Raw genomic sequence first — 14,343 nt, forward strand, 5'->3', positions numbered from 1 at the left:
AGAACGAGACTTAGCGCTAAGTCTGACACGTACGGGGAGTATGTCAAAAATGTAATCGATACAGGATTCAAATTTCGTGCTAAGTCTCGTCTTCTGAGTCTCACACTAACGCTAAGAACTCACGAAGCGGTTTGCACCTGCACTCACGAGACCGGAGTTTAGTGCGGTTACGTAGCCGCCGCGGTTGCGATTATCGCCCGCAAACTTGGAGGTTGATTTTTCGCAATACGGGCGGTAACGATCAGTTGAGAACGTTCGAGAACGCCATGGACACACACCAGAAACGAGTTGTTGCGTTATACTTTCTTCACAGAAGAATTAAAAAAATAGGCCTTAAAAATTCTGGGTGCATCCACTGATTGCGGAACGAGATCGTTATGGATTATTTGTTACTCTTATTAATGAGTTAAAGAAGGATGAAGAAAAGTTCTTTAATTATTTAGATCTTTTAATCGACTTCAATATCAATATCCATTTTGTTGACACAAGCATCACTACGATCGCCCGCCAACCGATCGCATAGCGCGCGGAAGCAACCCGCCGCGGCTGCGGGACCGCAACCGCACCCGCCGCTACAAGATGACGTGAAATGTGATTTAATTTTTGACATAAATATCTGTATTCTACAAAGGCTGCGGGCCGCTTCGAGTCCTTAGCGTTAATAGGGTACTTTAAAATTGATTAAGCTTAAAGAATAACTGCAAAAATTGGCACTATATAGAATTTATGTTTCATCTTGCACTTCATCAACAAAATCAGCCATCATTTCTTCCACAGATAAAGCACCTTTTTTCTGTACATTTGCATCACATACACTAACTTCAACATTGACATTTTGGACTCCATTTTCGACAATTTCCAAATTTTCTTTCGATTTCTCAGAATCACATTTGCTTTCTTCTTGTGAGTTGAGGACTTGCCCGCAAGTTATTTGAATATCATCTGTCTCGTTTGACAATGGTAGATTTGAATCTTCAATTTTTTCTAGAACAGGTATTTTTTCATTTCCTGTATGGGGATAATCATAGGTTACTTCTAATGATGACGTTGCATCATCACCATCTAATGTATCTATTGAGTTGTTCAACGGAAGTTGCGTGGGTGCTTCATATATCGTATTTTTCTCCAAATTATTGTCTTTAGCTGTTTTAGGTGTTGGTGTTGCTGTTCCATTCTCAGATAGTGTGCACTCTGATATCTGTGTTGCCATATCATATATGGCAGAATTATCTGTTTTCGGTATTTTATCTAATTCATTTTCAATATGTACTGTGCCTTCGATACTGATTCCTTTATTATTTTTGGTCGCGTTTACTTCTTGTATTTCTATATCGTTTGGTTCATGTATTTCAACATCAACTTCTTGTATAACTTCTGAATCGGAATCATCGCTTATTTCTACTGAACTTATATTTTCACTACTGAGACTGATTCTTTCTGTTTCTTCACTTAGCCTGGTTTTTTTATTCGCAGGTTCATCAGCTATTGTAATTATATCACTACGTTCATTAGGAGGTAGTCTGAAACAAAAAATGTTCGCCATTATTTAACCAATTTAATATAATAAAAATTACGATTTACGCCCAGTAGATGAGAAAGCAATTTTGGCCTAGTGCCTTCAGCGTGTGTCTCTCATCCCTGAGATCGATTGATCTCCGGTTGTGCACCAATGGACTTTCTTTCTATGTGCGCATTTAACGTTAGCTCGAACGGTGAAGGAAAACATCGTGAGAAAACCGGCTTGGCCTTTAAATTCTAATTGGATAAAATTATTTAGTATGAATATATTTAATTACGAATCTAAATTACCGGAACTATATGTTTCTTTATTTGTAAAGTGATGAGGAAAATGATGAATATCTATTTGAATCTAAAAACGAATAAGTACATCAATAGCGAGTGAAAAAGAAGTGATTAAGGGTCTGTTTCACAATGTATGGTTAAAGTATCAAATAGCTATGCAACACATAAATTATTTGGAAGATGAATTGTGCTATTTGACATTCATCGGACTCATAACTTATGATGGACTTTATGTGAGTAATAGCGCTATCTGACAGTCGTGAAACGCAACAATAGTGTTTATCCTACAAATAAGTAATAAATAGCTAATTTGGAACTTATCCGTACATTGTGAAACAGACCCTAAGAGAGAGATAGATAAATTAAAATTAGGATCTTACTTGTTTTTCCCCAAAAGCGATTCCAAAACTGCACGATTTTTCTCAGAAACCTTCTTGCGTTTCTCCGTCTTTTCTTCAACGACTTGTAAGGCGAAGTTCAGAGACGGCGGTGAACAGTGCAAGTGGAGTCTAATGTCTAGTATTGCTTTCGAACAAAATGTGGCGATCTAGAAATTATTTTTTATTTTAATTAATATTCATAGACAAATAATAAACTCATACAAAATGTTTGTTTTTGGATAAGAAAGCGTTCAAGTATTACGTCACGCAATTTTTATCGATATCGACCCCCCCCCCCGATGTAACGCGCCGTAACGTTTTCTGTACCCAATAGTGAAACGTTTCGTAACCATATAGCGACTCTTTATACCTTTATGTGGTGTAAACTACTGGAAAGTCGAAAATAATATTAACAATAACGCTTAATTTAATCCCCGCCCCGTAACGTAAAGTTTTACAAAAGGACCCTCCCCCAAAATTCGTTACGTAATACTTGAACGCTCCCTAATATGTATTATGAATGTGGTACAATCTTATGGGGCATCCACACGCTGGCTGTTTGTCACAAACACCGCAAACAGCAAACGAAGTCCCAAACACCAACCACAATCACCCAACACAAACAGCCATCCACATGCTTGGCGAACGTTCATAACATTCCGGATCGGCAAACATGGCGGACGACGAGATTGTGGCAGCTATTACTTTCGGGTTGACATATTTTTATTATAAATTAAAGCAAGAAAAAGAAAAAAGGAAAAAAATAAGAAAGCAAAGACGATGGTGGATGATTAAAATATATAGAAAGCGTACAAGGCTTTAGACCTATTATTTGGGCTTTAATTTGCCGTGTTTTTTTAATTTTACTTAAAAGTTACTTAAAAATGTCAGAATCGTAGGTGCTCCAATCAGACATTTTTTACGCTTTGCGCGCCAACGAAAAAGTGTAGCAAGTAAATACGTCCGCCTCCCGCAAGCTCGCGCGCATACTGATCGCTGCCAAACGTGTGGATACGTAGCAAACTGTTTGCCAAACATCCTTTGATCTGGCAAGATAAACCGACACCGATGCCGAACACTGCCCAACACAAACACAAACAGGCAAACAACGACAAACACCCATCCACACGTCCGTGTTTGCTGTTTGGTGTTGGCTGTTTGCCATTGTTTGGCAAGCGTGTGGATGGGGTTTTAGGGGCAAACGGGCTCATGGACACTCTGAATACCAAAGGGCTCGCCAGTATTAACGGTCTTTTCTTGAAGGATCCTAAGTCGAATTGGTTCGTTATATTTTTATTATTCGATTATAAGTTGGATTGTGAATTACTCCCATAGATAAATATTTTTTTTTCATGACAGAGATAATCGTTTTTTATTTAGGGTTCGTTTAAAAAACCACTAATACCTTTCTTACTGTATAGTATTCGAATCGTCGGCACATTGTTATAAAAATAAATTATAATTGTATGCAAAGTGTTAATCTACTAAAATAGTTATGAATAATGAAATAATCAATTTACTTTAGAGCACATAAAGAATATTAAAGTGTGCGAATTAAAAATGTATACACAACTGACCTCAGGTTGATTTGAAGTAACATTCGTACTATACAAATGCAGGCAGTACTGTGTGGGCGGGGGTACAGTGTTAGGAGTGGTTTTCCTGCAGGCTTCTAATGTCCGTAGAAGCAACATTGCCTGGTTGTCGTCATACGACGATAGATTGAAACATTCACGGACTAGCCGTTCTTGGAATACCTGAAAATATTGCTTTCATCAATTTTATTATGAGCTTGACGACTGAATTTCTTGAAAATGTCTGAACCGAAACACATCATTGGTTCAGTAGTTTTTGAGATATGCCCATTAGTTATTTCTAAAGGTTACATGTATTAGAAGTGGATTTTTAAGCTATTGCATAGATTTTATCGTGGGCTTTGAGCGCGGCGACCGAATCAAGAAATTCTGTAACGAAAAAAACCTAACACACGATGACGTAAAAGGTGCGGCCAAGAGCGAGACAGAACGCATAACTGCGTATTTACAGCTCTCTGACGAGAGACGGTGCAGCCGGTGCGCGTTAGAGTGAGACAGACTATAAAGGCGAGTTAGTCTGAGTCTGGAAGAGTGGTAGATTGAACTAATTTATCAAAGAATATCAAAAAAAAAAAATACTGCATAAATAAATAATTATAATTGCATAAGTTAAAAAAAATATGCAATAGCTTTACCGCGGCAGTCCCCGAATGCCACACGTTTATTTATTTATGTTTAAACATACCTTATGCGTTGTGGGTTTCAAAAATATCCCACAGACAATAAACAGAGTTTCCGCACATTCCAAAGCCGCTACAGCTACTTCATTTGATTCTTTACATCTATAAACAAACGAAATCATTAAATTTTCGTCATCAATCAGTTTTTTTGTCGTTATTTGGCCATGCGCCACCTTCTTTAGGCGCTTGAGGGTAAATTTTTTACGGAACCGAAATCTTCGTGACGCTAATAATAATATTAGCGTCACGAAGATGTGCAGCGTTTTTGTTGAAGAAAAGGGAGAGAGCTATAGAGACCAATTGAGAGAGAGTGAGAAAGGGCGAACGTAGCATGAAGCAAATAGCCATGGAGCGAGAGTAGGGAGCAAGCAAGTGAAAAGATCGAGAGAGAGAGAGAGAGTGAGATAGAGCGAACGTCGAATCACGCACAGTGCCATGGAGCGAGAGGTGGGAGAGAGCTATAGTGAGAAAGATTAAAGAAGGAATACACGCTATTGGTTGATGTATTCGTTTCACTTCTGACATGTGTACTTTGTACGCACGCACTTTTTTTGAGATTTTCATGAATATCAATTAAAAGCCCTTAAGTCGAATTAATTGAATATAAGTTTGGGTAAATGTTACCAATTGTAAAAACTAAAATTGATTTTTTAAGATTCGTTTGCCATTTTTAAAGTAGCAACCCTAAACAGTTTAATAGGTCCATGACCATAAAAAATTATAAAATAAATAATAATAATATACTCTACAATAAATGTAACAAAATGGTGAAACGGTTTTGGCTTCTGTAAAATCAATAAAAGAACACAAAAAACTTAGATACTCGTAGTTCATCTTAAATAACTGAACCGATTTTGATTAACTTTTGAATTAGAATTATAGTCTATATATATATAGGTGTTCAGTTTTAGGCAACAAGAAATTCTATATTGATTGGCCATTAAGAGGATGGGGCAGACACTATTGCGTTTTTGCCAATCAAAATCAGTTATTTCAGGGATAACCCAGGATTGAAACACAAACAAAAAAACTTACTCAATATTTTTATTTTTCTCTCCGGGCATATGTGTTGCTATGGTACTTTCTTGCAATTGTGTGGTTGCCAATTTCCTTTTCGCCTTTTTACTTAAATTCTTGGTTGGCTGAGGTCCCATCTGCGAAAATATTTAATATTAAAAAAATGCGTGCGTGTGCGTGTGCGTTTCGGGACGCGAAACGGTGATAGTTTGATATTATATGTTCACTACCAAAATGTCTAACGCACACTCAACACTAAGTAGAGAGAGGGGATAGCGTCTGTCTGAAATACGGCTAACGCTGCGGGTTGCAGTAAGAGAGAAGGAGCCTGCCTACCGCTGTCGTAGGCGTGAGAGAAAGGGACAGACTGACGCCGTAACGCGTTACGTAACGAAGCGGTTTACTCTCCCATAAGAAGTTATCACTGGTTGACTAGTTGTCATGGCAAGTCATGGTTATAAAAAACTGTCTCATCTGGCTTTTGCGTATAAAATAAAAATAAATCAGTGGCGCTAAAACCTCTTTAGGTCTGGGCCTCAGATTTCCGAATCTGCTTCATGATCATTTTTATCAAGTCAAGTAGGTGATCAGCCTCCAATCAGGCTCACCTGATATTTAGTAATACCGCTGCCCATGGACACATAATGCCAGAGGACTCGCGAGTGTGTTGCCGGCCTGTTATGAATTGGTACACTCATTACATGAATAACCTAAGACAAATTGGTTCGGACATACTTTAGGGTAGCTGGTTCCACATAGTGGTAGGGAATGACTTCCAATTATTATTTAATAGTTTCTGGTACTTTTTAAAGTGACTTAACAGATACTCACAGTCAGTTGAACGAGTTTCTTGGTCGGTGTTATATCATTAATAATATGTGATGTCAGTTCGTCCTCCATTGACGCTCGGCTGTCGGCCATTTTGTGTACGTGAAGTATAGAGAGCCATCGTTTCAGAGTGTTGTACGCACCGCAACGAACAGATCTAAAAATACCCACATTTAATTTTTTTTAAACTAAAACTGACTTCAAAATGCTACTAATAAGAATTATGTTTTTAAAATTATCCATTTAGTAGATTTAGATCCATAATTTAATTCCTATCTCAAGTCACAACCTCGTCTTGAGCGCTGTCAAATATGTCAAACGTCAAACAGAAAAGATGGTTTGACAGCTCTTGAAACTAGATTTTTGTGTCCTTGACGTTCTAGAATACTGTCCTAGAAAAACTGATGTATTGAAGTAGCGCCCTTGCCACCCAAGTCCCGCGGAATTTTTTTTAACTAAATTTAAAGTTGGTCCTAGTTAACATATTAATAACTAGCGGACCCGGCGAACTTCGATACGCCTAACAGTCTAATAATATCGTGTTAACTTTAGTTAAACTTAATTAAGGATTTCATTAAGGTAATAACACTATTACTAAACTTTTTTGCAAATACAGAAATGTTTTATTGCTTGCCATTGTGAAAAAAGAATGTCAGTTTTACACATTAGGCCTCTTCTAAATATGTAAAAACATTTTCTGATATACAACATTTTTTATGTTGTTATCCGACGCAAGAACAAAGTGGTAGGTTTCTTTTATATGCGTAATTTTGTCAACAGATGGCACCACATGCTGTTTGCATTCGTAAAATTTATTAATTAATTTATCTTTATTCGATAACTTATCCGATATCTTATTACTTATTCTGCTATTCGGAGCGGAGAAGAATCCACCAAAAAAGAGATAACTAACTTCGGTTCAGCCAATCTTCAGTTATAAGTGCTGTAAGTAACACAAATTTGTTTTATATATTTTGATAGATTTCTTACTTAGTTTCTTTTGTAGCGTTGTCAGATGTCCAGCGTAAGGTTTGCATCACAAGTCTGAATACAAGAGGCGAGTATGGAATAAGGTGCGGTCCTAGGCTGAAATAAAAAAAAAATTCCATTATTTCATACTAAATTGTAGGTGATCTGTCTCATTTCATCACAGCGTGACAAAAAGAGACGTAAAACTTAAAAATTTATTCAGTTAAACACGTTTTTTGCAGTTTATTGATATATTTTAATAGTAACATTAAAACTTATTGCTTTAATCAAATTTCCATCTGGATAAAAAAATTGTTTGGTTGCTTTGAATTGGCAATTTCTTGCTACCGATGCCACTCAAAATTAATATTGTCTAGTTTTTGTTAAAAGGTATTACAAAAAAAATATTTTTGTATATATATATATATATATATACTATAAAACATATATACATAAGATACTGTGACAATCGCCTGAACTTAAGAACCTGTTTAGATAATTCTAAAAGGAAAAACATGTACACAGATTATGTCTGCATATTGTTAGATTATCAAAATTTAGCTTACCATGCTATTAAGGCATCTAGAGTTCTCAATGCTGCTGTCTTCATTTGAGCAATATTGTTTAAGGGCTGTCCTATAGAGCGAGCTATGCTTAAAGCATGAACTATAATATCAAGTATTAATTGAGGTTGTATTGGCTTTGCTACTGGGTATGTTTCCCTGAAATTTCAGCTAAAATTTAATTTTGATGGGGGGGGGGGGGGGGATTATATGGGATAGACAGCCATTTAGAAGGAATTTTTTTACAAGCAAACACAGATTTATATATGTATACAGTACAATACCAAGATAATTGTATTTGCTCTATACAACTTATACTTTTTTTTTCAATCCTCTGTACCTAATTCTATGGGCGCCTTAAGAATCAACTGGCGAATATTTTTATAATACATTCGTAGTCTTATTTTACTTTATTCATCCAATAGCTTTACCAAAGGCTGACTTTATGATGTGGATTTATGAAAGAATCACTAAAACTGTCATAGAAGTATTCACTAGGCCTTTAATTTTAATTAAAGTATGTTAAATAAACGCAGTATCACTTACACAAGCATTGCTTGAATAAAAACAAAAATGTTCTCAAGTCGAGTAATCAAACGTTTTCTTCTTTCAGCATCTTTCCCACCCGCTATATTAAGCTGTGATAATGCAGTGTTCAATGGGGTATTTGTTATATTTTGTAATTTGTTCTGAAATACAAGAAAAATATAAATTTACTCTTATCTGTGTAAACTGTTTTTTTTTTAAAATACAGGTGTACATTTAATTCCTTTAAAAAAGGTTGGACACCATTATACTGCTTACAGCTACTTAACTAAATTAAAAGATATTTAAGTGTTATCAACAAAAGTCCTGGTGTAGCAACAGAATAAAATTAATAAATTATTTACCTCTAAGTTATTTGTATACATACTAGGAGAATCAGGGAACAATTTGTCAATTAAGTTATGTGTTACTGAACATAATAAAGTCATCTGATTTCTCCAACAAGACTTAGGTGTAGAGGTCTTCTCTTGTGATGGCCGAACCTATAAACAACAACAGGTTACAAATGCAGTAGTTAATAGCTCATATATAGTAACAGACAAAAGAAAGGGACTTTTTGAAGTTGCCTATTGAAATGTTTTAATATGTTATATTATTTCCAACCCAGTTCCAAGTAAAATTATGAACAAAAAATTGTATTATGTTAGAAGAGGCCTTCAATTGCCTAGAATCTTTTGTGAAAACAATGTACAAAGACATTAAATTCTATAAACAATAAAAATAAATTACCTGTTGTAAAGAGTGAGCACATTTTGCCGCTTCAATGACATTGTTATACTTGTTTGAGTTAAGAAAACTAATAATGAAATTCTCTATAACACCTCTATGAGATATACAGTACTTTGGAAAGCTAAAAAGAAATTATGTATCTTAAATAGGATTCTTAGTAAAGTTTAGGTAGATAAACAGGCCTTATTTTAAAAGTATGTGAAGGTGCAAATTAGAGATGGTATTGCAACTTGTATAATAACTCTTTAAATTACTAAATTGTTGTTTTGCAAGCGTTAAATTGTATTTAAGGTTATTTACCGGCGAATAACATCATCCAATGCTTTAAGCCATCTTTTAGGTTCAGATTGTTTCATTAAATTTTGGAAAAATCCTGTAAGACATTCTTTTACAGCCTCACTATTGTTGGGATCCACGTCTCGGATTTTCTTCAATATTAGACCTAAAATTACATTACAAAACATTTAACACGTTTTTATCATGTCTTGATTTTTGTTGAGATATTTTATACTCACTCATTTTAATAGGGTCTGATAGGCCTATTTACGTATTTCAATAGCAGTAAATTGAAGTGGCTTTAATTGATAATTCTTCTTAAAAACCTTTAGGTGTAATATAAAAATTTAATATTACAACGTTGTCTTGATACATTTGTAAATATAACCACAAAATTTTACATGCAACGGTAAATTGTCAGTGTCTCAATCTAATGAACTGATAAATGACAAATTCGAGATACACACTCATTTACAGAAAAAATACATTGTTCGTCTAGACGATTGACAATAGTAGTTTACGTCATCGGTCAATACGTCAACAGCACTCTCAGATGCTGATTTATTTTATTTCTCGCTAGATAGCAGATATGTTTTGAAAAATTAAACTAGTTTTTTTTGCGTATTTCTTTAATGATTTAAGAATACATAAACACATAGTTAGTCCAATTATGACTTCAACGTTTGCCGGTTTTAGCGAAGAGGACTTGAAGCGAATCAAATCAGGGGAAAGAGATATAAACAGCGGTAATTTCAATTGTTTATTGCTTAGAAATTTTTCCCATGAGTACTCGTAATAAACTATTATTATCCATATATTATAACAGTTCCGTGTAGTACATTAGAATTTCAAGTTAAATTTAATGTATTAGGTATATTGTAAAATATCTTCCCACGTTGTGCCGGATATACACCGAGATAATAGTTATTAAAGTACTAGCTAATTGCTATGTTTCATGTATGTGGTGATGTGTTCAAATTGCAAAAGACTTCTAGCACCAAGTACTAACTAGTTTAGTATCTGTATATGTATAAATATAAGATGAATGATGATGATGTTTAAACAATATTTGTTTAATATTCATATACTATTTTTTTTATATCTCTCAATAACTAAACTAACTAAAAGTTATAAAGAAAAGAAAATTAATATGTGTGTAATATATATTAACCATGAAGTCAGTGTTTTACAATAGCCCCTCACCTCCAGAGCCCAGTCCCCTCAAATAGAACCATCTAAGATTATGTTACAGCTTTTATTATTACTATTGATTTATAAATATTTATTTAAAGGATTTATATGCTAAATTCTGTGACTTTTTTGATAATTTTATTAATATTCTGCCTTGATTGATTCTACTCCTATTAACCATTTTACTTGAAGTTTAACAAATTAATTTAATTATACTCTATAATCTAAACAAACTAACATAATGTGGCACTACATTTAGAATATGATTGTGTATTTAACTAGTTATATTTATAACTAAACTAAATATATCTCTATGCTGTTAACATTTTTTATCACAATTTACAGAACAAATTCAAGGAAATGCTAGAATAATAGAAAAGGTTGGATTTAAATCAAGAAGAATTGCAAAAAAACTGCCAACTTTGTGTAACCAAATATCTGATGAGGTTTATATTGAGGCATTTGATAGGTGTAAACTTAGTTTAAAATCACCAACATCTCCCAATGATGCTCAAAATAATATGACCTATGGCTCTAAAGCAGAAATTGACGGAACAGAAAATGAAGATAGAATTATAAATATGAAGGAAAATTCTGAACATGGAAAAGTTAGAGATTGTGAAGCTTTAGAAGAAGGTAGAACAAGTACCGTGGTCATAACTCCAGATGTTGTCAGAGGTATTGACTACACAGAGGATGATTTGGCTACTCACAAAGTTAAGTTGCAAGAACTACAGCTCAGACAAAAGTTAATGGAAGAACAAAATAAGAAAAGAAAAGAAATGCTGTCTAAGGCTTTAGCTGACAGGTAAGACCGGCTGAACAATGCGGTTTGATCCATTTTTTCCAAGTTTAGCCTTTACTATTCATCACAAAATGTTTTTAAATTTAAATCAGTAATTCCTGATGTTGGCACTTAGCTTACACCAACACATTAGGTTTTATAATATTTTCATGTTTAAATATAATAAAAGCAGTATCTCAGTATTTACTTTAAAAAATAAAAAAATTGTGTAATATATATGTTATAAATTTAATATTACAACACATGTAATTCATTCTTAAGATATTATTTAATTATGAAAATTCTACAATATACTGAAAATAGGATTAAGCTACTTTAGAGACACTGCACCTTAGTGATGGTGGAAATTTATATTTTCTTAACAGATAATATCTATTTATCTCAACTAACGAACCTTATCTCATTCAAGTGTTTTATCATTTTTGGGATAACATGAATGTGACATAGTTTGTTCAGTCTCACTTTAAAACCATGGTAAATAAGTTTTATCATCTTATAACAAAAGCAATATGGTAGGTTGTCGATATAGAAAAGTGAAAAAGCAATAATTTGAAAATTTAATATGATTTACGAGCTTCCACCTAATGTTCATTGTTTTGTTAGGCATCGGAGAAGGTTGTCAGTCTCCATGGCTTGTTCCATTGTTCAATTCCATACATTCCATATTTAAAACCTCAAACTGGCAGTCAAATAACATAATATACTTAAAAAAAAAAATATTGGTTGTTTGTAAAGTAGGTTTACGATCGAGATGTTTACGTGATAACGTCTTATTGGTGATATAAGTTTTTGGGAAGTAAGGAATTAATGAAGATAACAATTTTTTCAAATTTTAAATTACATCTATCGTTTTATTCACACTTTTGATGATAAATTTCGGGTGTAAAATGACAAGTTTACTTATTCGACTATGATATACATTTTTCTTCATACATTCACGGAATGACTGGCAGCGCTCGAGATGAGACGGGAGATCGGTCCATCTCTCTCTCGTTATACCTGCGATCGCGCTCGTGAGGTTTTGGTGTGACACAAGTTTCTGAACATGTCACCCGACTAAAACGATTTTAAAGACGTTATCACGTCAAAAAATTATCCAATTTGTTAGCTTTTTAGTAGGTCTCCTGCATTGGTACTGATTAGAACTTATGAATGAGTTACTAAATTAATATTTCAGGACAAAACAAACAGAGGAGGAGGTACAAAAACTAGAAAAGATAAAGAAAGAATTGCAAGTACTAGATGGCCAGTTCTCTCAAGATGTTGCTGTTTTAAGAAAGAAAATAGACCAAGCATGTATCACATATTCAGAATCAGAGTAAGTTTATTAATGGAGTATTTTGGAAAGTTGATTTTATTTTTATTTAATATTCCATCAGTATATTATATTTTAAAGATTTTGATAAACTAATATTATAATAAGGATTTATTTTTATTTTGTGAAAAACAGAATCAAAAACTATGGGAGTGATTTTAAATATTTCTTCACTATTAAACTGACTACATTATTTAATCAATGTCCAGCCGAGTGAAGCTAGAACAGGCCACTAGTTAAAATCATTATATAGCAATCATTTTTTTTTATATTTTGTTGTTTTATTAGATTTGGGGATAATAAGCTAGAATTTACAAAAAACATGCGCTAGTCAAAATAAAAGTGTTATGATAATCTAAGACCTGAAACGAAAAATCATTCTGAGAAGGCATAATAGTGTTCATTTATTTTCCTGTCAATAGAGTACAACCAACAGTGTACCATGTCCTAGGCTGTACTAACTCATAAGGCATTTAGATTTACTACTATTTTTCAGAAAATATTATTTGAGAATAGAAAAGGAATTTCTACAAGCAAAGATAAATTTACAAAAGGAGAAGGAGAAAAAAGAACTGCTAACGGAACATTTATGTGCCCTCATTACTCATAATGAAACAAGAAAAGCACAAAAACTAGAAACATTAATGTTAGAACTTGCCAACGATAAAAATAAGGTAATAAGTGAAATGGTTGAAAATATCAACGAAAATATTGATGTAGCAACACCAGATGAAGAACCGGTAATAATAGATGGTGTTGATGAGAAAACAGGGAAAATTGTGGAAATGCAAAATTAGTTACGAGAAAAAAGCAACTAATAGGTGCTATTATTAATAATATATAATATATATATTAATAATAATATATAATATATATATTTAAAGGAATTGTAATATTTTAAATGTTGGTCATGGCAACTGTATTATGACAATAATTATATTGATGTTTACTCTAGAAATACTCGGATAAGACATTTATTTTTAAGTATATTTATTAAATCTAAACTCTATGTGCCTTAATACAAGTTTGTAATGTAAAAAGTGCCTAATCTATTTAAAAGAAATAACTTTATACTTTTAGAATTATGATATATGTTAATAATTAATAAAAGCAATATCTTTTTTAATCCGTTTTAATTGCCTTACATGTTACACTTAGTACAAAGCTACATATTTACATAAAGTAAATAACGATTGCACTAGTTAATATATAGCATTGGCAAAAGGAGTATCATGTATATACTCTTGGAATGCTTAGCTAAATCATTGAAAATATAACAAAAATACTTTAAACTTCTATAAAATACTGAAATGTCTGATATTAAGTTAATTTTTGAAGTGAAACTTTTAGGCGCATGAGGTTAAAATTTTTAGGGAACGTCACGATGAACGTCAAGATGTGTTGTGTATGCGTTTTTGTCTAAGAAACGGGCGAGAGCGATTGAGAGAGTGAGAAGGATGAATTATTATAGAAATTCTATTTTTTTAATTAATTCGTAAAGAGAATTTATGAAATACTAGTACTTTATATTTTATGCAAAATAATTTATTGAAATCTCAAATGACGAGTTGTAAATTAAAATGCCACGTGTTTTTGTTATAGAAGAAAAAAATTAAATTAATAATATGTATTAATTTTCGACACTT

The 14,343-nt window shown here is 33.2% G+C and overlaps 2 protein-coding genes across 2 annotated transcripts; one reads left to right on the top strand and one right to left on the bottom strand.

Moving 5' to 3' along the window:
* Positions 1 to 654: 654 nt before the first annotated feature.
* Positions 655 to 9,801, bottom strand: LOC125048640 (proline-, glutamic acid- and leucine-rich protein 1-like). Its single transcript, XM_047647417.1, has 13 exons — positions 9,626 to 9,801; positions 9,411 to 9,552; positions 9,111 to 9,231; positions 8,726 to 8,863; positions 8,382 to 8,524; positions 7,839 to 7,994; positions 7,294 to 7,389; positions 6,307 to 6,460; positions 5,494 to 5,612; positions 4,464 to 4,560; positions 3,761 to 3,940; positions 2,184 to 2,350; positions 655 to 1,520 (listed from the first exon to the last, which is right to left on the bottom strand). Exons 1-13 carry the CDS (start codon positions 9,627 to 9,629, stop codon positions 725 to 727), a joined length of 2,313 nt encoding a protein of 770 aa, XP_047503373.1. The 5' UTR covers positions 9,630 to 9,801; the 3' UTR covers positions 655 to 724.
* A 137-nt stretch (positions 9,802 to 9,938) lies between these two features.
* Positions 9,939 to 13,528, top strand: LOC125048641 (RAB6-interacting golgin). Its single transcript, XM_047647418.1, has 4 exons — positions 9,939 to 10,132; positions 10,923 to 11,385; positions 12,560 to 12,700; positions 13,194 to 13,528. Exons 1-4 carry the CDS (start codon positions 10,057 to 10,059, stop codon positions 13,492 to 13,494), a joined length of 981 nt encoding a protein of 326 aa, XP_047503374.1. The 5' UTR covers positions 9,939 to 10,056; the 3' UTR covers positions 13,495 to 13,528.
* The last annotated feature ends 815 nt before the right edge of the window (positions 13,529 to 14,343 follow it).

Source organism: Pieris napi, chromosome 4, assembly GCF_905475465.1.
Source record: "Pieris napi chromosome 4, ilPieNapi1.2, whole genome shotgun sequence".
Taxonomy (NCBI): Eukaryota; Metazoa; Arthropoda; class Insecta; order Lepidoptera; family Pieridae; genus Pieris; species Pieris napi.